This window comes from Tubulanus polymorphus, chromosome 11, assembly GCF_964204645.1.
Source record: "Tubulanus polymorphus chromosome 11, tnTubPoly1.2, whole genome shotgun sequence".
NCBI lineage: Eukaryota > Metazoa > Nemertea > Palaeonemertea > Tubulaniformes > Tubulanidae > Tubulanus > Tubulanus polymorphus.
This window is the reverse complement of record NC_134035.1, coordinates 4,790,222-4,815,589: the sequence shown is the minus strand read 5'-3', so window position 1 is coordinate 4,815,589 and position 25,368 is coordinate 4,790,222. Positions and strand designations below refer to the sequence as shown.

At 40.3% G+C, this 25,368-nt stretch overlaps 1 protein-coding gene across 1 annotated transcript; it reads right to left on the bottom strand.

The window, feature by feature from the left end:
- Window positions 1–236: 236 nt before the first annotated feature.
- On the bottom strand, window positions 237–24,949 carry LOC141912603 (SPRY domain-containing protein 3-like). The gene is made up of 10 exons (XM_074803896.1): window positions 24,827–24,949; window positions 13,037–13,228; window positions 12,186–12,301; window positions 11,274–11,361; window positions 10,394–10,565; window positions 8,597–8,782; window positions 7,374–7,523; window positions 5,537–5,594; window positions 4,153–4,418; window positions 237–3,400 (listed from the first exon to the last, which is right to left on the bottom strand). Exons 2-10 carry the CDS (start codon window positions 13,204–13,206, stop codon window positions 3,266–3,268), a joined length of 1,341 nt encoding a protein of 446 aa, XP_074659997.1. The 5' UTR covers window positions 13,207–13,228; window positions 24,827–24,949; the 3' UTR covers window positions 237–3,265.
- Window positions 24,950–25,368: the final 419 nt, after the last annotated feature.

The following is a 25,368-nucleotide window of genomic DNA, read 5'->3' as shown; positions in this document are numbered from 1 at the left end:
TTTTAACTCTAACTGGATCCTGTATCAAACAAATTTCCTGTCTCCTCGAGTTTGTTGAAATTAATAAGATCCCGATTTACAGTAGACTCGGCTCAGGTCACATCTTGTAGGACCATTTGATTTGTGCTGGCTCTGAAAATCTTCAACAAAAAATCTGAATTTAGCCGAGTCCACCATACATCCGCGAGGTCGAATGGATAATACTCAAAATAGACCAATCAAATCGATTACACTCTGTACCAATATCATTTATTTAGATGCAACCAGATATATATATTCATATAGATATTTACAAATTGGTAAAAATAAAACTCCTTTATACATAAATCAACCAATGCACAAGTTCAGTACGCCGGCCGGGGGTATCCGCAGTTCGGCAGTCATCGGTTTAGATTCGAACCTAACTGAAGACTACAGAAACTAGGCAGACCCCGACCAACCCTAGCAACATGACGTGTAACATAATCTACCAGTACGTAGTTTTAACGATTGCATCTATCAACATTTTTCCGCACACACAAATATCAACGTTAATATTTTACGTTTCAATTTAGGTTACTTTTGTATCCTAGAATAGCGCCGTCCCTCATATAGGGCTATGTCACTCCTAAAACCACAAATACCGAATACCTAAGACCAGATCGTCACGGTTGCGCACTTTTGACTCGAGTCCAAAAGTGTTTTTAAATCTTAAGACCTGACTTCAACATCTAGATTAGCTATAGAACTGGTGCCCTAACACTGGGTTTAACCAAAATGAGCTTAGACTGGTATCGAGAGATCGGCTATAGAAGTTGGTCTTAGGTTTTTGTCTAACAATATACAACTGGCCCTAGGTCCATATAGTGGCCCAGATAAAATAGAGGTAACAGCACTAATGAAAAAATAACAACCATCTTGTTAAACAAAGTCAATCACTATAGCACAAGTAGAGAAAGCACTTCGGCACTGCCCTAAGGCAGCCCAGTCGCCGGCCAAAAAATAATATTCAAGTTGAAATAATGCCTACTAATTATCCTTTTCCTATTTTGGACTTAGCCACCAGGGACCCGTTTCGAAGAATAGCTTAACATTTCAGTATTTTGCTACTGTGACTAATAAAACTTCAAAGTCGTTTTATGTAATGGGTCCCTGCTCTTTTTTTCAACTAATCATTCATAAGTTTTATGAGTTAACAAACAAATAACAACAAACTTACGTAGTAGCCGATTTAAAACATAACTCGCAGCACGAAACCTCCAAGAAGAGTATAGTACTAGCAAGCTGGGACCTCCAAGGGGGATAGTACTAGCTAGCTGAGACCTCCAAGAGGAGTACGGTAGTACTAGCTAGCCGAGATCTCCAACAAGAGTAGCGCTACAGTGGAACCTCGTTACAGCGAATTTCACGGGACCAGAAAATATGTTCGTTATAACCGATTGTTGGTTATATCCAGTATGAAATTAATAAAATTGTCTTACTTGGAACAAAATTACATATTTGTTATATCCGATGAATTGTTATATCCAGGTTCATTGTAACAAGGTTCCACTGTAGCTAGCCGAGACCCCTAAGAGGAGAAGTACTAGCTAGCTGAGACCTCCTGGAGGATTAGTACTAGCTAGCTGAGTCAGTTAGATATAGACATACACATTGTATACGCATTCAATATACTATAATCCTCTCTTCATCTTCAAACTTAATACACAAACTCAACAACCGGGGCGCAAAATAACTTGAATCGAAATGAACAGAAGAATAGTTTAGAAATAGGTATCAGCTTTGTAAGATTAAATAGTGCATATCTATCAGTATCTATATGGTATTATAGGACATGTATTATATGATACTCATACATATATTTATCACAAGTTACACTCGTTTCCTTATGAAATACAAGACAATGTTAACGAACGCAAAAACTATCAAATATTCTCTCTCTCTCTCTCTCGAAATCGATTAATTACTCATTACATCATACGATTATCGATAAAAAAAACTTATTAATTACGATCCACTAATTGGAAGACGATCGAAACCATTACTAACGAACCGTTTAACAAACAACTTTCAAAAACGAACAACGTAACAAACGTTACTGCGGGGCGAAAAAACTACCACCATCAAGTGCGTCCTTACACGCGACGTACTGGTACATTTTGGTTTCCATAGACAAGTGGCTGTCCAATATCAATTAGTCGACAAAAACCCACAATCAAAAAGAAAAACTATCTGATAGTTTGACATTTCAACTCAAATCTATGAGCCATTTTCAAAAACTGTAGTAGTACTGGTACATATCTATCAACTCAAATACACATATACATAGCACCTACAGGGACAGGTATCTCGGGGTGAGTTACTCAAAAGTTGGTTAACCCTTTCAGCGCGTATACATCGCAGTGCGGTGTATAAATTGGCACCATCTGTCAAACATAGTGAAATATTAGTAACTAACGATAAACCGCGATGATGCACTATAGCCACTATAGCCTGTTCTTCAACACACTGGGGTGGAATTTTTTAACCCTTTCAAATCATCTCCAGCACTTTTGAGAATCGATTATACAACACTGAAAGGGATAAGGCACCAAAACTCTTTAAATGAGTCTGTTTTTGAGTACATGGTTCAAATTGACCAGGTGGACAAGATACCGCAGTGACAATCAAAATCGTATCATTACTATGATAGCCACCTGACGGCTTACCCTTAAATTTCAAGCGACTGTCCCCGGGGGTGGACGCTGAAAAAATCTGTTTTTACTATATTAAGTGGCTTACGTTAACCGTATAGATAAAGACAAGTACACAACTTTAATCGCAAATGTGACCTTTTTCAGTTTGATAAGCCGTAAGTTCAGTTTGATAAGCCGTAAGTTTGTTACTTTTCAGACGCTTTCAGCAAAGAGGAAAAATAGACTTTTTCACGTGAGAATTTTCCATGCCGCAAACGATAATCTCAATATTGCACAACACGCACTATGCATCCATTATAACACATTTAACAGCTTTACACATGCCTATTGTACGCTCATAAATGGTAAATAGCTCTACGTTCATCGTTTTATTTTTAAACGAATATTGGCACTTGAAATAAATTTTACTTCATCAAGACACAAACCAACGGACCGTTTACTACATAATAGTCATTCATAACTTTTTGTCTTAAAAAAAAACGTAATAATAAAATGCATTATTTTCCTTCAGCAATCATCATCAGTCAACATTTAACGCTTTTATCGTATTTTTATATATAACAGAACAACTGGAGTCCATGAACCGCATTTCATCCGGTCAACGGTCGCAAGTCGACTTTCACTTTTTCGTCGTTGCTCAGCATGCCGACGGTCGGGTAGAATCCGCCCTTTGGAATGCGAATATCGCGGCGTCCGATCGTTTTGCCGTTGCGCGTAAAAAACACCTGTAAAACAAAACGACAGAATTCGATTAATTTGAAACTCGGAGAAAATTTCGTTAATTTTTATCAAGGCTAAAAAATTTATACTTTGTTACTCATTTCTGCCGAGCTTAAAAGTTGACCCAGCTGACTGCCTATCGACTACCCTGTACATTACTTTTTTTTAAATCATGGTCAAGCGGAATAACAGACCGGGCAGCTATAGAAATAAACAGATTACAAATGATTCAGCCGATGAGGAAAAACAAGGTATCTTTTTTAGCTTAACTATAGTGATTTATGCCTGAGACAGAAAAATTGAAAATTATCTTTATTTGATGATGGTCTCTGTGCAGAGAGTCCGAAATGCTGTGCATCTAAATTTTCTATTTCAACTCTTTATGAATAAATTTCATTTTCTATATTTTAGATTTTGCAATAACGAGTTTTACTTTCATTAACCGGAGATATTTTCGATTGAAAATGATGTACCAACACCAGATATCAGACATCTTAACAGCACGCTTTCAAAAACTGATCGTCCACACTTCACATATGTTCAGGACTTCACCTGAGACATTTGTAATCGAAAATGAACTACAGACATCAAACATTAATCATTTCAGTCACTTTCAAAAACTGATTGTCCATAATTCACACTACACTAGTGGACCACAGATGAGGCCGCAAATTGATTCCTGAAGTAAATTATTGCATTCACACAAACCGCACCAACTCAGCATTAAACGCCACCTAGCCGACAAAATCATAACTACCTGAACTTTAGTTCCGTTGCCGGCGTACGGCTGATCCCACCACTCCTCGTCCTCCGATGCGCTGTCGTCGTAGTTCTCTAATTCTAACAACGCGTCGATCGGGTCGTCTCCGTCGTCGGGCGTGCCATCCGGTGAACCATCGCTGTCCAGATCGTTATAGTTATAGTCGCGAGGGAACAAAATACCGCAGCCCATTATATCACCTTTATGACACTTCGGGCCGAAGTGATCGCCGACGCCGCTTCCGATGAATATTTTTCCATCATCTGCGACGAAATGAGATAGAATCAAAGTTTTAAGCGAGACACTAGTGTGAGTATTATAGGGTATATATATATTAGAGGGCATATTATCAAGTAGATTATAGGGCTTGGATTTGAAACTGTTTTATTGAAATAATCTTCAAATATAATGCTTAATGAGTATTTCACTCTACATATTTATAGTTATATGTACAGGAAGTATATACATGTATACCCAGTATTTGTATTTAGTCAACTAATCTTTTTAAAGACTTTCGTGTTGTCTAATTAACTGGTCAGCATCCGCTAATTATACACTAGTCTCATAAACACATGTCATCATCAACTTATTGAATAATTATCTGCAAATAGTTTTCATAAAAACCATTGGCTATAACTAGATTTTCTTGTAGACAACAGCTACAGACTCTGGCTCTATAATCTGCTTCATAATAAAATACTTTCTCGTTGTCTAATTAACTGTTTAGCAAACATCTGCTAATTCTCTGAAGTCTTGAAACATCGTGTCATTTTGATTTGAATCATCAGCCGCGATCGCCCAAGCGCTTTTCTAACATCGGTCAAATTACTACATGTCAATGTTAACTGGTTCTGGAAGCGATTCACCTTGCTAAACGAGGTGAATCGCTCCCAGTCATTGTTCCCACAGTTACACTTAAAAATTCACAAGTTTTTCCCAAGTATTTTTAGGGTGACTTTTTTCAACTTTTCCAAATGGTAAATGGGACCTGCATAAAAATGAACAGATACCATCGTACTGCATTTTAATGGTAACTGGTTGATAAAGGTGATTTTCATGAGAAATTGCTGAAGTAAGTTCCCCTTGGAAAATGCAATACATGAAATGTAATGAATTTCCCAAATATTTCCTGACTAGAGGAAGATTTCTCAAATTCCCAAATATTTCCAAACTGGGAATATTATTTCAAAATTCCCATGTTTTTTCCCAATTTCCCTGTACTGTGGGAACCATGTTACTTGCCACAGCATCATTTTGAAAGCAGTTTAGTAACGAGTGAGTGATTTACATGTGAACACACTGTCTAATAAAACACTAGGGTCTGGTCCGGGGCCAAATTGTCTCTCTGTGATCGGTTAGTATATTAAGCTCAAATACGTACCTGCGTGGTAAGCTATAGAACCTTTATTCCAGCCAGGATGTCGCTGTCTCGGGTAATCCTAAAAGCACCAAATGAAAAAATCAATATATTCTGAGCAGTATTTTCAGTGTCTGTTAAGAGCAATGAATCGCGCTTTCATCGATGCCCCGAGGACAGTGCACTCAACGTTCAAACCTAAAACTTTTCCAGCGAATTCTTAATGGATACAAAGCCATTATGATCGCGAATGAAAAGCCAATTATCCGCACGCACAGGAATTCCAATCCAACTCCGTATCCAAATATACAGATATTTGTCATTATCGAAATGGAAGCAATTTAGAGAGAAAGACAGGTAACAGAACGAGAAATACGAAGTGAGAAAAACATAAGCAGAAGATGAACGTATCGATCGGAATGCCGTACGCGAGTTCCATCGCGTTGAAATCGATCTCGCGCATGTCCGGCGCGTTGCGCGTATTCTCGGCGATGTCGCTGTCGATCGTGTTCAGTTTCGGCGCGTTCGGTTCGGTCGCCAGTTTCGCGGTGATGACGACGAGCAAGCGCCTGCGTCGTCTGTCGTACGCGACGTACCTGACGGCGATATCGATAACCGATTTCGCCGTGCTGCTCTGCGTCGCCGGACTACCGCTCGTCGACTACGCACTCGACGACGGCGGTTTCGCGCTGACGTACGCGCAATGTACGATTTACGATTTCGTGTTTGAGTTGGCGTTCTGCTACAGCTCGTGGCTGATCGTCGCGATCTCGTTCGAGCGTCTGGTCGTCGTGTTGTCGCCGTTGAAATCGCGGCTCGTCTGCACCCGGCATTTCTCGCGCGCGGTCGTCGTCGCGATGTTCGCGCCGAACGTCGTCGGTTCGATCTGGGCGGTCGTGATTACGGAATACTCGCCGGAACGCGGCGGATGTTACTACGCGCTGCGCGATCAGACGACGTACTTCCGAGTAATCGTCTTCTATCACTTCGTCATTCCCGTGTCGTTGACGATTGTTTTTAACGCCGTCATTTCGTACGTTCTCGTCACCGGTAGAGACATCGGCGACGCCAAAACCAAAACGGCGAACGCCAAACGCACGACCGTGATGCTCGTCACCGTTTCGGTAGCGTTCGCCGTTTTCACTTTGCCGACCGTGCTGATCACGTTCATTCCTCTACCGCCGGCGTCGACCGAGTGGTTCTACGCCGTTTTCACCGTCGTTCAAAGCTTCAACTACGCGATCAATTTCTATATCTATCTGTTGCTCGGTAAGGAATTTCGTAGTTATTTCCTGAGCAAAATTAAATGTTTTAAATCTTAATATCGCGCTCAATAAGTATCCGTTCGCACTCGTCTTTACTCGGTAAACCCTTCAAATTTGACCAAAATTTTGATTTGAATTAAAAAATTCGGTACTGGCCAATTTGGTAAGCCACGCTTTTAAGTCGGTGCTCAAATCTAATTAAAATTTATCCCGAAAAAAACCGACTATTTCTCCAATTCTCAACTCGGTGAAATATTTCCAGCCCATAAACGCTACCGAGTAAGACGATGTTAACTGTATCTTAGGCAGGTTTCGATTGAACGCATTCCGGTGAAGGAATAGCTATTGTCGATTACAAACTCTCGACCGCTTCTATCAGGTTTACAGATTCCGGAATAGGTCGAGTGTATTCTGGTCGAAACGAACGCGCCATGAGAGAATTTTGGAATCACCGGTAGAGACCAATCGAAACCTGCCTTAATCTACTACTTTCACAAATTCTCTGATTAATCACATTTAAGATATTTCAATTATGAAACCGATGATGTACATGTATTTGTATTTGTAATTAACTTTAAAAATTCACGTAAACTTACCCGTTTTGCTAAACCTATGGCTATATAACAATTTGCACCGGGGTCGATAATTTCAATTTCGAAATAGTGATTCGTCGGATTGAGCGGGTATCGCGCCTGCGCTAGTCCGACGTCTACGATGCTTTTACCGCGGCCGGTGTATTCCAGCATCTGTAACGAGAATTAACAGAGTAAATCATTTAAACCCGAACACACGGTGGCTTTTTGATTGAAAATGCTGGAGAACTGGATGTAGAATATCAAAAAATACCCCAAGAGTTTCACAGTACAAATTCAAAGTCAGTTCTTTTTCAATCGTTTTACAATATATCGGCTACCATCGCCACCTCTCCAAAATATGATATGTTATCAGTTGTATGTTGAAATGTTTGGAGGGACATCTTATTGAAATTTCAGTCTCAAATTAATTAGTTATCAAGAGGAGTAAGACCCTCAGAAACAACTTTCATATTTCTGTTCTAAGTAATCAGTGACCCTCAGTAAGACCTTTCATACTTTTGGGCAAATTAATCGGTTAAAAAGGTGCATAAGATCTTCAGTAACATCTTTCACATTTCTGTTCAAAAGAATCAGTAATCAAGGGGACAAGACGCTCAGTAACACCTTTCATATTTCTATACAAATAAATCAGTTATCAAGGCCGGGGGGGGGGGGGTAAGACCGGTGCAGGGTCAAAACGTCCTCACATACCCGGTCAAAACGTCCTCACCTTCGTCAGTCATAACGTCCTCACTCACGCCAGAATAACTTTATCATACAATAAATTCCATCAATGCATATAGTTATTACTACACTTAAATCTGAGTTATAAGCTAAATATATGACCTTTAATGTATGGATGGTGTATGAGGCAGTCGATCAATATTTACAATAACAGAAAATAAAAGTATTTAAAACGTAAGACAAACGTTATTTACAACATCCTAGTTACATACTATCGGAGGAGGGGACTAAATACATCTAAAAAAAAGTTCAGATTTTTTAAAACATCAAGGTTCCTAAAGGTGACTATCGTGAGGTGCCGCCCTCTCCCCACTACTGTTGATTGAGCTGTTGAGTGTGGAGAGGACATGGGCCCCTAATACAGACAAGGACGTTTTGACTGGAAGACGTTTTGACAGGAGGATGTTTTGGCGCGAGGACGTTTTGACCGTAATTCGTAAAACCCTCTGTAACACATTTCACAAACATATCCATCCCGTACTCAGAAGATGTCTACGTACCTGTCCGTTAACTCTGACGTCATGTAACCGTAACCACTCTTCTTCCGTGTTATCTATAGACATCAGAATCACGTCTTCCTCTTGCCAATTGGCGTCCATTAATAAGCGAACCTCCTCGCCTTCAGAGTGCATCCCGATCGCTGGGAAAAATCCATCCTGAGGCAAACCGCATAGCACCTGACCAACCTAAAAATATCAATCAAATGCATTACAACATATCTAAAGCCAACTCAACTTAAGACCAACCTATGATTTTAAGACTGCTTTTATATAAGGGTTGATCGTACAGGCTTTACTTAAGAGTTAAAACCAGTATAAGTTCATTAAGGAATCATTAAGACCAGTCTTCTCACCATTGATAAAACACTATATCCGTGTTGCGACGATAATATAACGAGAATCCCACGATAAAGACGAGAAAATAAATAAGTGCGAAAATGTATCCTTGAGCTAGTGTAGTTTCTTCAACGTTTCGACTATAAACTAATAGTCATCAATACTGAGATAAAACAGAAATTGTGAAATATATGCATATATACAATTTCAGAATAAAGAGACTAATTAAAGTAATCAAGATTGACACAAACTAAGACACAATAACATAGAAACAGTTATAAGCTGAAGCAGGGGGAGCAAACTAGGGGGTAATCATATAAAACAATAGTGAATATAAGCTTTATTAAAAGTTAACTGATGAAAAGCGACAAACTAGGGGGTACTTAAAATCCAAACAATAGTGAATACAAGTGGAATGACTACAATTCAAACAGTAGAATATGAACAGACCATCAAAGAATGCATCAAGTGTTAAGTTTAACCGATTTGCAGAAGAATTTTTATTGCGGGAAGAAAAACCATTGTTTAGATTTATACAGTTATCAGAATTTTCAATGATTAGTAATAGCGGATTCTAAAATGTGTCTTTTAATCCCATCGCTGCAAGGGTAGATAAGTTTGCCATTTTCAAAATCATAATATTGTGGCAGGTTTGGAAAACGTGACTAGCAACTACGCTTTCAGGTCTAAATTTTTTAAGATCTAAGTTATGTTCTTTTAAACATGGGTTAACCCTTTCCGTGCTGACTAATACCCTAAAGTGCTGGAGAAAATGTGAAAACTTTTTAAAATTCCACCCTAGTGTGTTGAATAACAGGAAAAGCACTATAAAGTGTCTACATCGCGGCGTAGTGTATTGTTAGTTACTAATATTTCACTATGTTTGACAGGTGCTACCATCTATAGAGATAAAAACTAATAACTAATTACATTAATACACCGCAGCGCGGTGAACTAGCAAAATCCATCACCAATTTATACACTGCACTGCGGTGTAGACGCACTGAAAGGGTTAAAAAGAGCTTTTTCAAAATAAAATCAGGGTAGGCAAGTGGTTTGAGTTTGCTCCCAAAGATCTGCTTCAGTAACTGTTTCTACAGTTTACAGTTTAGTTTATTTGCTCAACAATGGATACAATTGCACAGAGCACAAAATGTTTAAATGGTGGTAAGCATTTGTTCAAAAATATAGATAATGTTATATGTTAATCTATGTTATATTATTTCTTAGTTTGTATCAATCTTGATTACTTAAATTACTCTCTTTGTTTTTACAATTTCTGTTGTATCTGAGTATTCCAGAAGATGTCTATTAGTACAGGCCTATAGTCCAAAGGTTGAAGAAACTACACTTCCTGAAGATGACTATTAGTATTTAGTCGAAACGTTGAATAAACTACACTAGCTCAAGAAAAACATTTTCAGACTTTTTCATCTTTATTCTAAACTATCGAATGATTACCTTTTTCCCGTTACACGTGAAGAATACGGTGACCATTTGTTGTTGTTGTTGCTGTTGTTGTTTGTCGTCTTCTGAATCGAAAGCGTCTGTGAAATCGACGCCGCAGCCGATGCGATCACCGGCGTATGCCTTCGAACCGAACGGTCGACCAAAACCATTACAGTTGAACAATCTAGAAAACACAAAAAAAACAACTTCCTACATTATACGCTACGTTCCTACATTATAAACTACATTTCTACATTACACACTACGTTCCTACATTATACACTACATTCCTACATTAAACACTACATTCCTACATTTAGTATTTAGTAGTTCGTTTTCTTTTGATTACTTGGAGTACGGATGTGCCACCAAGAATTCCACCAAAACATCAAAAAGACTTTTCTTCTAGTCCCTGGGGCCAGTTGCATAGTCACTACTTAAGTCCAAAAGTGATCTTTAATCTTAAGACTGGTCTTAAGTTGTTAGATTGACTATAGACCTAAGTTGATGTTAGACTAGTCTTAAGTCTTAGCCATGACTATGCAACTGGCCCCTGTTATTTCTGTCATAATTTTCGATCTAACAATTTGTAACAAGTTAGTCGTTTTTGCTTTCACCCATCATCTGAGTTAAATCCAAAAGAATTTGAGATACAGATTCAATACATGAAATACTGCAGTTACTGATCACAATTTGGACCAAACCAAGATCTCTTGAGCTCCATGGTATAAAAGCGAATGGAAATATTTCAACGGACATTTTTCTTGAATTTTTCACAAGATTTTATCGCAATCAATTAAGCAAACATATTTTCACACAATCTTTTACATCGATCTAATGAATACATCCCTCACAAGATATTTGACATCATTTCTATTTCTACGGAGCTTACCTTCCGTCATCGGCGTGGTAACCGATTGATTCAGCGCCCCAGCCGGGCTGACGATCTAACGGATACATCGCCGGCACCAATCCGATACCTAAACAACAATCATAATCATATCATTCACGTGTTGCTCCGAACAATAAAACAGAAACATTTCATCGCGTTCCAGATCTATGAACCCGTAACCAGTTTACCGTGGCGAATTTCAATGTCTATTGTTTTGTATGACATTGATTTTTTGGGGACATTTCTCTAAAACTTTTGAACAAATTCCTCAAATTGGACTTGATACGACCAGTAAAAACGATGATTAATCTGGGATCTATTACGACCGGGATAAGCCCATAATAGACATAAGCCCTATGTTGCGTGTAAAATCAGTTCCCATTTATGTCTTACGTATTTGATTGTGTTAATTGATTGGACTCTTAGCAGATTAAGTCAATTTTTCCTACCCCCCTATTCGTCTACAGGTCGCAAATTTGCGACGTTCCGATTTTAAATTTTTGAGTTAGGTTTTCTAGCGCATAATTGACCTGTGCCGACTGTCTATTTCAACTTGACTTGAGAGGACACCTTTTATCGGGTATAATCACCTAGCTCAGTCAGTCTCGGTGGTACATACCCGATAAAAGCCTTATTCGGATCAGAAAGCACTGGCAGTTGACCTAAAACATTTATTTTTAATCATAGAGTCATTTTTCTCTCATGAAGACTTTTCGGATATCCTTCAATACAGTTAAAAATGGATTAAGAATTAATGTTTTTAACTGCCAGTGCTTTCTTCGGGTATGTACCACCAAAACTGACTGAGGTAACGATATGCTATCAAGTTAAGTTGAACTAGACAGTACTAACATATCGAACCCTTTCTGGTTTAGGGAAAATAAGGTTAAAAGGTCGTCGCTTTCTTCTTACCGATCGTTCCATTTACGCCGGCGTCGATGATTTCAACCTCGAAATAATTATTACTCGGTTTAAGCGGCGTAGATGCGATGTACAGACCAACGCGACCTCCCTGTTCTTCCGTATAGCTGCCAGAGAAAAAAAGACATACATTTTCAACGTTTCGAACTTCAACTCACGAATATCGAATTCATGTTCGTAAATTTCATAGAAAAGAACATGATCGTACATGATATTTACCATTACTAGCTGGAGAAAAGTTTGATTTTTCAATAAATCTACGAGCAATCATCTCAACAGTCGAGAGTTGATTGCTCATAGATGCAGGTGAAAATGAATGGTGCGTAAATGGCTTTATCGTCCAGGCATCAGTTGCAAAGTTAAGGCTGAGATTGAAGATAAGACCAGTCTAAGACCATCTTAGTTCTATAACCAATCTACCAACTTAAGGAAAGTCCTCTAAGACCATCTTAGTTCTATAACCAATCTACCAACTTAAGGAAAGTCCTCTAAGACCATCTTAGTTCTATAACCAATCTAACAACTTAAGACCAGTCTAAGCTCATTTTGGTTCTACAGCCGATCTACCAACTTAAGACCAGTCTAAGACCATCTTAGTTCTATAACCAATCTAACAACTTAAGACCAGTAGAAAACATTTTTTGAGTCAAAATAGCCCTGGAGCCAGTTGCACAGTCGTGACTTAAGTCCAAAAGTGGTCTTTAATCTTAAGACCAGTCTTAAGTTGTTAAATTGGCTATAGGACTATAATAGTTGGTCTTAAGTCTAAGCCATGACTATGCAACACAACCGTCCCCTGCCTAGAAAATCTTTAAAATGTTCGACGAAATCGTGTATAGTACCTGAGGGTGTCATTTTCGACGGCTATTCGTTCGTAACGGACGTGGTATTTGAGATCGCGGTCGGCTGGTGGTCGTAGCGCGCCGGCTGCGTGGCGTACGCGATGATAACGGTACATCGACTTACGTTCATCTACGAGTTGCTGTAAAATTGCTGCTTCTCGACTCCACATCACATTCTCAGAACATCACAGTCTACGAAAAAACAAACACGAATGAGAACATGATTAAAAATCAACTCGTTTTCCATACCGGTATTTTAATGTAGTCAACCCCCGATATACCGCAACCCCCGCCTACCACCAGGTTTTCTCAATGTACATCTCTATACAAATACATAGTAAAACACCCCCGATAAACTGCCACCCCGCCTACTGTCATGTTTTCTCAATGTACATCTCTATACAAATACATAGTAAAACACCCCCGATATACCAACATACTCTCTATACCGCCAAAATCATTCTGCACCGATGTGGGCGGTATATCGGGGCTTGACTGTATTTCTATTTTCTCTTCACACCTGACGATGGTCCAAAACCCTTTGTCGTTTTCAATTTTGATCTGATGGATAGATTTCTAAAATAGATAAGGCTAAAAAATTGATATATTGTTTCTCCGCTCTGCTGAGCTTGAAAGTTGACCCGGCCGGCCGCCTATCTACCCTGTACATTACTTTTTTTTAAAAATCGTGATCAATTTTACCTCAACACACCCGACAGCTATAGAAATGAACTGACTACAAATTTTATTATATTTTACAACAATGACCCGGCCGCTGCTGAGTAACTAGGTATGATTTTTGTTTAGCCTAAGGTTTTAATCTTATAAATTCGTATACAATGGGTTTTAATCTCGCTCCCTGTCTAAGTGTACGGCCTGCTAATTCTACTAACGTGCAGAAAAAGAAAGTAAACAATTTCAGAATATGCGCCTGTTTTTCAGTTTGATAACCGGTAAGCGATAGACTTCCCTCAGGGTAAGTCACAGGGTAAGTCACACAGCCAAGGCTTTGCTTAAAGACCGTTTTGGTTCCGTAGACAAATCAAATAACCCAAGTCCATTCGAAAAAAATTTGGATAATTTTTAATGAATATTTACCCTGTCCCTTGAAACATGGGGATGAAAAACAACCACCTTTACCAGTAACTAACACAACTAGCACTCTGGACCCGGTTCCACAGTTGTGAGTTAACTCATTGAAAATGAACTTATTTCAACTCGGAGTTAACTCTAACTCACAACTGTGGAACTGGATCCCGGGGGTCAGCTTCTCAAAAGTTGGTTAAAGATAACCAATGGATAAATACCATAGCAACAATGAAATTTTAATGATAACCAATGGATAAATATACCATAGTAACAATGAACTTTTAATTGTTACGATGTCAACTATCCACTGGTTAACTCTCGACAACTTTTGAGCAACTGGTCCCTGGAGAGTATTTTCATATTTCAAAATATCGCGCCAATAATAATATGATGTTAAACTATTCATATTCAACACAGCATAAAATGTCAGATTGACGCTTTGCTAGCCTATATACTGTATTCTTGTATTGGTATTTTTGATGATAAAACTTAATATGGCAAAAAAAATAACCTAAGTCGATTTGGCACTCAAGTGATGACTGCGCAACCTGGATGAAGAGACTACCGATATTCCCTGACTTGAAAAAACGGAATTCAAGATTTCATTTCTTTTTTCTTGATTGCGTAAATCTAAATAAACCGAGTGTCATCTACAGAACTGAAGTAATATATCTAGGAGCGAACGCGTTCTCGTCGCACGGGGCGACAACGACGACGACAAACGACGTATTGATCCTCGGAGCTAATCCCCGATAAAAGATCAATCATGAAAAACAAATTAGCCATTAGTCAACGGTGGAAAGAAAACTCAAGAGCATCTCACACACACAGACACACACACGCAGCGCAGCAGTAAACATCTAGTGTTTGAGCCTACAGCATAACATTGAGGAGAGAGAGGGAGAGAGAGAGAGAGAGAGAGAGAGAGAGAGAGAGAGAGAGAGAGAGAGAGAGAGAGAGAGAGAGAGAGAGAGAGAGAGAGAGAGAGAGAGAGAGAGAGAGAGAGAGAGGAAAGGATGAGACAAAAGGGAGTAAAGTGAACGAGGAATGGGGAGTGATAGGGATGGTGGTAATGATGATGAAAAGATATTGAAGGTAAGAGACAACACTGAACCTGAAAACCAGCGAAATCTTGCGGAGATGGAGGATGAGGGTGGTAGAGAGAAGGGTAAAGAAATGGGGAGGGATATGGATGGAAAGAATGAAAGGAGGAGACAGCACTGAACCTGGATCAGGTTGGAAACCAGTGAAATATGGAGTAGAGAGAGAGGGAGGGCTAACAAACGGGGAGTGATAAGGATGGTGATGCCAAGAGTGAAGAGAAAAGACGACACTGAACCTGGATCGGGTTGGAAACCAGTGAAATATGGAGGAGAGGGCGAGACAAGAGAGAGTAGAGAGAGGTAGGGTTAAGGAATGGGGAATGATACGGATAGATGATGATAAGAGTGAAGAGAAAAGACGACACTGAACCTGGAAACCCGTTAACACATAGTCATAAACCACAATGAAACACGTCGCCAAAACATTTATTTCTTCAATGAATTGAAGCAGCAGATATTTCCATGCGACGTACAGGTGCAAAAATATCATAATATTAAAGAACTACTGCAAAATAAGCATTCATCCCGGCGTACCTAAAACATGGCATCTGAGGTAATTTTCTAAGATCACACCTTTCGAAATCCATTTTCTTCGGCAATTTCGGACGAAATAAATCAAATTCAAGATGAAGAATTCACACACAGATTAGCTACGACGACGTGACTTACCCTGCGCATATCGTTAATACATTCCTGTACGGACTCGAGTTTCGAATGGTAATTTTTCGACCGAATTCGTCGAGCGCTGAAGGAGCTACAGGTGGTCGGATAGATGTCACACATCTACTGACTGAACGTGCGCAGCTCGGCGATGACTCACACACTTCTGCTAAGTTTCAGAATTTATGGCCAGACGTTCCGAGAATAACGACACACCGAGCGACTGACATAACAACGCCGTCAAAGTACACCGGACACCGGCGCGCGCCGCCGCGACGTAACAATTCGATACCGTTAGAAATAAGCACAAATTACACCGATAATGATGATCTAAGAGCTAAGAGATGCCCGGCGCTCGCAAAAAAACTCAAAACTGATTTTTTTAATTAGAATCCTTCGATGAGAAATGGAATTTTGAAGCATCGAAACTTCACCTCAGTCAAGCCGAGCTGGAAAGGAACCTATCTATAAAGCGAGTAACAAGTGGAAATGGTTTCATGAAAATTTCATCTAAACATGGAAGAAATTGTTCCCTAGTTAATCAGTAATGAAAACGGAGTTGCATCTCTCATGAATGAACATTCTGCAGGCTGAAAGAGTAACGTTACAAAAAGAAAGCAAAGGAGAAGGAGAGAGAGGGAGAGAGGGGGAGGGAGAGAGGGGAGAGTGAGAGAGGGAAGAGAGAGGAGAGAGAAAGAGAGATGCGGGTTGCCATAATAAACCAATATTCATCAGACCAATATCCGCTTGATGTGAGTATAATAGCCAGCGGGTATAACTAGCACTGCCACGATAGAAACAGCGACAGATTACGCCAGTTTTCATTAAAATGTGCCCTCTATGATGAGATCTCATATATATATATATATATATATATATATATATATATATATATATATATATATATATATCACGAATCATAAATCTACGAGAGTGCCCTACAGCCTACCGAGGTTCAGTTTGGGCTTAATGATGTACAGTTCGGGTCTTAGATAAGGAGGTATGGAGAAGAGAGAGAGGAAGGCCGAAGTTCCCCCTCGTATCTCAGACACTCCCACTCGTCGGTACCCGACTTCATCGCAGGGACCGATCTGAACAATGACACCTAATAACTACACTGTAACTAGATCCGGAAATAGCATAAGAAACAAATGACAACTGCCGCGAACGCGCGCGGTCGAAATGTGTCACAAATAAAGCCGTCTGCAAACAAACTCCCCATTAGGCGTTTTTATGTCGGTCCCGATGAGACTTGTCGCTTGATGAGAAAACGGGTCTTGAATGGTAATTTTTTTCCGTAGATCGTTAGAGGGGAGTGAGGAGTAAGGGGGTGGCTATTGGGTGAAAGGAGACAAAGAGAGGGAGGGAGAGACATAGTGAGGGAGAGGGGTGAGGGAGAGGAGAGGGTGAGGGCGAGAGAGGAGAGGGTGAGAGAGGAGAGGGTGAGGGAGAGGAAAGGGCGAGAGAGGAGAGGGTGAGGGAGAGAGAGGAGAGGGCGAGAGAGGAGAGGGTGAGGGAGACATAGTGAGGGAGAGACATAGTGAGGGAAAGAGAGGGAGAGGGGTGAGGGAGAGGAGAGGGTGAGGGCGAGAGAGGAGAGGGTGAGAGAGGAGAGGGTGAGGGAGAGGAAAGGGCGAGAGAGGAGAGGGTGAGGGAGACATAGTGAGGGAGAGACATAGTGAGGGAGAGAGAGGGAGAGGGGTGAGGGAGGAGAGAGAAGAGGGCGAGGGAGAGAGGAGAGGGTGAAAGAGGAGCGGGTGGGGAGAGACATAGTGAGGGAGTGAGAGATGTAGTGAGGGAGAGGGGTGAGGGAGAGACATAGTGAGGGAGAGGGGTGAGGGAGAGACATAGTGAGGGAGAGGGGTGAGGGAGAGGAGAGGGTGAGAGAGGAGAGGGTGAGAGAGGAGAGGGTGAGAGAGTAGAGACAGATTGATAGTGAGAGGGAGAGGAGGGAACTGTGCACATCTGTACAGGTGTAATGAATCATACGACGATTTCATGCATGAAACGCAGAACACAGAAAACACGTATGGACTAAGTGGAATACATGGTTAAACGAGACACTGAAGAGAGTCGCAACAGATTGTAACCCGACCTCAACGCGCTGTTGGCCTTCCTCGGTCGGCCGTCGTCGTTGTGTATCGGGAATTATTTATCAAGTTTTCCCGACGTTTCGCATTTCGCTTCGTGAGTCATTAATCGCGTAATATTTTTTGTCGATAATAATTCGCGTTGTTTTACGCGAGAGAATATAAACGAGAAACCCTCGACGACGGCTACAGCATGTCGCCCAGCGGGAATTATTTTTCGCCCGAAAGCGTCGTATGAGAAAAGTAGAACAGACATTTCAATTAATGACGTAATTAAGACTTGTCATCGTCGATGGTGCAATATGGTTTTAGGATTAAAATTGAATAATACAACTCTATCTAGCCAAATAGATAGTTAAAATTTTCTAAATCAAGTTTACAACGGACCTGACCAAGCATTTACGCTATAACGACTAAGACCGACCAAAATTAGGCCTACCGATCCTGGTCTGTTCTGATTTTTGGAATAAATAATTTTTGAACAGGAACTTCATTTCAACTTCACTTCAATAGACTGTCGATCACAGTGTTGCGTCTATAGCTGGACCAGTGATAGAACAAAATTGAAGATGTACTAACTGTCCATATGAAACGTCACTTTCAAGTACCGAGGTAATAACTCTGATCGTATGAAATTGTAGAATAATCACATACGCGTGCATCTATAATATTGAAAGAGCGTCCTAAACGACGTAAAGGTAACAGACCATGAATACGTTTTATTTGCATGAAAGTTTGTGACTTGTAAGCCTTTTACAGGCTGGCTTCACTTGTAGAGATGACACTGATAACTTAATACTGACACTAAACTATATATAACATATAACAGCTGATTAAAAAACATGTTTGAACGCGCAGCATTGAACGCGCCAAATTAGAGTGGACCATGGACGTGTAAACTAGATAGATATCTAGTTTTTACGTCCATGAGTGGACTAACTAGTGTGAATGTAACAGCCCCGGCGGTACAGCTTCCGATCTCTTTCGCAGGAGCAGCTCCATGCATTATCGCGAGCCAATTTACACAATCGATAAACGGATTTAAACAACAAACGAAAAGTCAACAGCCCGAATTTCGTTCGTCGAAAAGTCGTAATTGCCGACGCGTCGTAATAGGCGAACACAAACAGAGCGAGAAATCGATATCCGGCGTTTGGATCCCGGCTTCATTTACACCACCGAGCGCCGACGCGAAAAAACCATCATCAAAGAATGTAATTTAGTCGGGCGTCTCTCTCTAGAGAGCGAGAGAGAATGTCGGAATGCTGCCGCAGTCTGAAGCGGGAATTCTGATGCGGCGATCATATTATTATCGATCCGACAAAGACAGAGCTGGTCGCTGGTAGACCAGCTCTACATTCCAGCTGGTAGACCAGCTCTGCATTCCAGCTGGTAGACCAGCTCTACATTCCAGCTGGTAGACCAGCTCTACATTCCAGCTGGTAGACCGGCTCTACATTCCAGCTGGTAGACTGGCACTACATTCCAGCTGGTAGACTGGCTCTACATTCCAGCTGGTAGACTGGCACTACATTCCAGCTGGTAGACCAGCTCTACATTCCAGCTGGTAGACCGGCTCTACATTCCAGCTGGTAGACCGGCTCTGCATTCCAGCTGGTAGACCAGCTCTACATTCCAGCTGGTAGACCAGCTCTACATTCCAGCTGGTAGACCGGCTCTACATTCCAGCTGGTAGACCGGCTCTGCATTCCAGCTGGTAGACCAGCTCTACATTCCAGCTGGTAGACCAGCTCTACATTCCAGCTGGTAGACTGGCTCTACATTTCAGCTGGTAGACTGGCTCTGAATTCCAGACCGCAAAGCTGGTCGCTGGTAGATCACAGCTCTGCATTTCAGACAGGAAGCTGGTAGATTGGCACTGCATTCCAACTGGTAGACTGGCTCTGAATTCCAGAGCGCAAAGCTGGTCGCCGGTAGACCGGCTCTGCATTCCAGACGGGGAGCCGGTCACTGGTACACCAGCTCTGCAGTCCTGCATTATAGAACGAAAAAATAACCCGGTACCCGGTAGAGTCGACCAGCAACACGTGTAAATAGCAACATGCGTGCTGGATAGAACTTATCAAAAATCGAAAAATAGCAAAATCTTTGCGATTAAAATTGAAACGACAATGCAAAAACGGCATTTGGGGATCTGGGCCGCAGGGTCACTCCGTTTTGCTCATCTCAAATAGATTTAACAATAAGCCGCTTATCACAACGTAAATGGTGAAGATATGTAGTAATTACGGTTTTATGATGCACACGCTCGCCACAGCTCCCTTTGCTAAGCGAATTTTTCGGCTCATATGCGATACGACGTATGGTCACTCCATTTCGCTCGCCTCTTTTCATTTAGACCCTTGTTCTGTTTTTTTCTAGATCCACCCGAAAACGTTAAACAGCAGCGCCAATTTTATTCTGATCTAGCGTCCGCGTAGATCGGTTATTGTCGTATTTTCCAGCTCGCGATCCGATACGCCGGAGGCAGTGAATAGCGCGGCGGGGAAAAAACCCGACTCGCGAATTAATCAACCCGACTGGTTCGGAAGATTTCGTCTCTGATAACTGCGCGTACGTACGTCGGTCTCGGTCTCTCGAGGGGCTGAGCGAGCGTCGTCTCGGTTTTTTTCTTTAGATTTTCAGCTCGAAGACGCTCGAGATTACGAGAATTCTGCGATGTTATTTACTGAGACGAATAACCATTCGTTTCAGAGTCCGCGGAATAATTCACTACATTTCAATTCCCAGATCGAATCAGTTGAATCATTTAAAAACATTTTCTGCATCAGGAACTCAGCTCAAACCGGGTTTTTTTTTGGTACGGTAAAAATGTGTCTGACTAGACAGTGATATCCAAGTAGGATGGTACAGTATAGACTCCGCTCAAGTCGGATCTTTTGACTTGATTGATATCTGAGTTGAAGGTATCGTAGACTCCGCTCAAGTCAGATGTTTTGACTTGAGAGTAATATCTGAGTTGGATGGTACAGTAGACTCGGCTCAAGTCGGATCTTTTGACTTGATAGTGATATCCGAGTTTGATGGTTTAGTAGACTCCGCTCCAGTCAGATCTTGAGAGCGATATTTGATTTGCATAGTAGACTCTGCTCAAGGCGGGTCTTTTGACTTAAGAGTGATATCCGAGTTGGATGGTACAGTAGACTCCGCTTAAGTTGGATCTTTTAACTTGAGAGTGATATCTGAGTTGGATGGTACAGTAGACTCCGCTCCAGTCAGATCTTTTGACTTGAGAGTAATATCTGAGTTGGATGGTTTAGTAGACTCCGTTCAAGTCGGATCTTTTAACTTGAGAGCGATATCTGAGTTGGATGGTACAGCATTCTCTGCTCAAGTCGGATCTTTTGACTTGACAATGATATCTGAGTTAGAGAGTAATATTTATGGATAGAGAGACCTATGTGAGTAGTTATCGGATAGATATCGGTTTCATAAGAGTTGAAAAAAATATTTAAAAAAAACAAATCTCCGAGTGGGTTTTGATTGATTGATATTTTATTTACATCGAACATAAACAATATACAGAGAAAAGAATTATTAGATACAAAATGAAAGTACCAATTAGTCGGATCAGATTGGAGTGGAGCTTACTGGCAACAGGCGAAAATTATTGAAAAGGCGATGCAAAGCCATCTTCAGTAGAGACAAAACTCGAAAGCCAGAAAATTGCCAGAAAATTGATCTTCAAGCGAGATTAGGGTTTCGACGACCGATGAAAACCGATGTGTCTATTAGGAGAGAGTCTAGGAGAGAGTCGCAGACGCAATCATTACAGAAAATTAAGCAGCCGATCAACGAAGCAAAGAGACATCTCTTAGATTCAATAGAGATTGATTATCTCGGCGCGTGTCGAACAGCCGAAGAGATCCAACGCTATCGATGGGAACGTTAATAGTTACCGATGAGTCATTTCATTTTATTAATGACCGCAGTCGCCGATGACTTCGAGTTAGGTTTCGACGACTCTGCCCTAAATGTAATATTCTCGCTGCGGGTTCGGGAGAAAGTTCAAATCCTACAGCTGATACTAAATACTGAATGAGGGAAAAACAAACCGAACATCAGTTCCATATGAAATCTCTTGTTACAACGAACTTCGGGAGACCAGAAAATCTGTTCGTTATAACTGATACAGCGGAACCTCATTACAACAAACTTCAGGAGACCAGAAAATCTGTTTGTTATAACTGATACAGCGGAACCTCGTTACAACGAACTTCAGGAGACCTGAAAATCTGTTTGTTATAACTGATACAGCGGAACCTCATCAGAACGAATTTCAGGAGACCTGAAAATGCGCTCGTTATAACTGATTGCAGCCTTGGACATTTTGAAAAATCATTCATTTACCTTCTGTCTTATGCAACGCCGGCAGTTACAGGGTTAATATACATGATGAGGTAAAACATTTCATTTTAGAAAATTGCAATCATGAAAAGCTGTTGCAATGTTTTTATCATCGCGTCGAAGAGAGAGATCCGATAGGCCACCGCCACCGCCGTATTAATAATAAGACCGTGTAAAAACCAACGCAGCATAAAATTGCTTCCCTACAGCAACCGACGACGACGCTAACAATAACGAGACCGATGAAAATGACTAGAGGATGATCTCTAATACGGTTCGGGGTTCGTTGGGATCGGCATTCAAACGAAATCATTAACGAGACTAAACGAGATTCATGCGCACGGTTTAAAACCGCCGAGATCATGCGAATAGGACGGATTCCGACGCCGATGATAGCCTACTGCTAATGACAGTTTGTGTCAACTGCGTCTAGACTGTTGACTCAGATGATAAATGATATATTTACTTATACTTTCGTTATTTCCGATCGGGAAAACATTCGCAGAGATTGATGTTTGTCTGGCCGAGACGCGCAATATTCTAATACACAGCAAAACCATTGAGGCACTCCTTTCATATTCCGAAACAGACATGAGAACTGGGCCGAATACCCCGGAGATTTCAGTTCCTGATTACGGATTAAAAAATCAAAAATTGCCTCTACATTTTGATTCCTGTCTGCAGTTCTCCCTAAATCTCGTAATGGGAATTAAGTTGGATTCCGTTGATTAGGGACATCGACTTGTTTGCCTATCGATACACAATTCAACAATAGCACACTCTGCCACATTTCATAGTTTCTTCATCTAAGACCTACATGTACTATGGGATCATTCATTTATTACGTACACATTGGGGGAGGGGAGGGTTAAGTGCAATTGCATACTGTAATGCTTAATGTTTATGAAAAAAATGGCCGATTTTGCCTACAGGGGGGGGTTGAAAAAGTCAAATTTCATGCGTTCGTAATATGAATGATCCCTATCTGCACTGGTAGGCTTTAAGCAAAAGGCGTAGCATTGGGGATGGACACTTCTGACCAATTTCTACCACCTTATAAATTAAGACTAATATATATACTAATATCTAGACAATAGGACAATTTCAGTTTATACAAGCAATGGAGGACCGAATCTAGGCTACTAATGAATATAGCTGAATTGAAAACAAGGTTTTCAGGAAAATAAATGATTGGACTTGAACTTCTGAAAATATAAATAGCATGTACTCATACGTCTATCAGTCATGCGCCTACTGCGCATTAGTGTCACCTGTACCTAACATGATAGGCCACACATACCCATACATACATATACATGTTCTTGATAGTAAAATCCTCTATAAACGAAGTAATGTCTAAAAAGTTTACTGCAATATTAGAAATATTTCGGGTGAAAATATATCTAAAACATTTCTGATATTTTAATAAACTTTCTAGACATAACTTCATTTATACTAAGGATTCTACTATTATCGTTTTATCACGGATATTGTGAGCTACAACCGATTCAATATAGATATTCCATTGTATTTTACCAACAAGTCTTATTTACATCAGTGAAGAGCTATATCATTATAGGAAACCATCATAAGATTCATGAATGATTGAAAGATTTAAGGAGAAGGACTCAGACAAACTGCCCACAATATTATACCGTATAATACTGAATATAAAAGTGGTATGATTATAATAGGCCTAAGTCCAAAATGTTATAAAGATAATAATGAGTAGGCCTAGTCGATTTTCTACTGGTCAGCAGGCAAGTAGCGAGATGCAGGGTTCGTACAGATATGGACACTCAGAATTCCCTGATTATTTTTCCCTGTCCCTGAATTTTCTCTGATCAAAGTCTCAAAATTACCTGATCCATGCAAGACAATAACTGAATAACCGATTTATTAGCAGAGAAGTCAGGCAAATTTTCAGTGGCATTTATATTATCGTTGTAACTGATCTCAGATGGTGGCATACCACGATCATTGATGAAGTGGGTTAGAAAAGTGACAGGATAAAAAAATACTATCAGCCAATCGAGAGTGTGGAAAGGCTGACTGCCTTCTTCAATTTTTCAACTGAATAGGCTAACCAATTCAATATATATATATATCGGTTTGTCATATGAGTATAATATACAAGTCAGGGTTTTTTACAATAAAGATGAGAAAAAGGATAAAATACAAAATTGATGAGAAATCATAATAATATAGTACGATTCTTCTGTATTATTCAAAATGTTTCTCTGTTCTGTTTAGTTTGTCGCACGTATTAAACCTCAATCTAAATACTCAATCCAGTTACTAATAGGCCTTTAGCGTGAAGCAAAGCATAAAAACAGAGAGCGAGCAAACTTTTAGACTTCAATCTGACAATTTAATTTACTTGTGGTGAGTGTGATTGTGAAGTTTTACAATTATTAAAAGCTCAACACAAAACGGAAACAATCCCTGTTGTAATTATTGATTGCGTAAGCTACACTTACCTTAAACAATGATATGATCTCACGGTAAGTAGAGCGGTCCACCTAATTCGTCGTCAGTAGTTGCACCACTTCATTCAAACACCACAGTAGTGGAAAATCCCAAAAATATTGAAAAAACACGAAAAATACTTCCGGGTTCAGGGCAGACGGTGTGAACACAATTGACACAATTCTTCATTCATTGAACTGACCTCAGGTCCCTGCGCCCTAAATCACGGAATCGGACTTAGTGTTTTAAGTAAATGTCGTGGATATACTAGTTTCCACATTATATTAGATTTTCTTTACGGACTTTTCATTCATTTTCCTATGAAAGTTTATTTCTGTACTGTAGCGATCACCGACAAAAAACGCATTTGTAAATTGATGAACAAATTTCAATTTGAATTTTATTTAAGTCCAAGACCGGTAAATACGGAGACTGAGTGTAGTGCTCCCTAAATGTTGGAGTTCGGATTCATTGTGGATTTCAAATCCCTAATCCGCCGATTAGGGATATTGACTGGTTCGCGGTACCATGATTAGCTATTTCAGGATTCGAG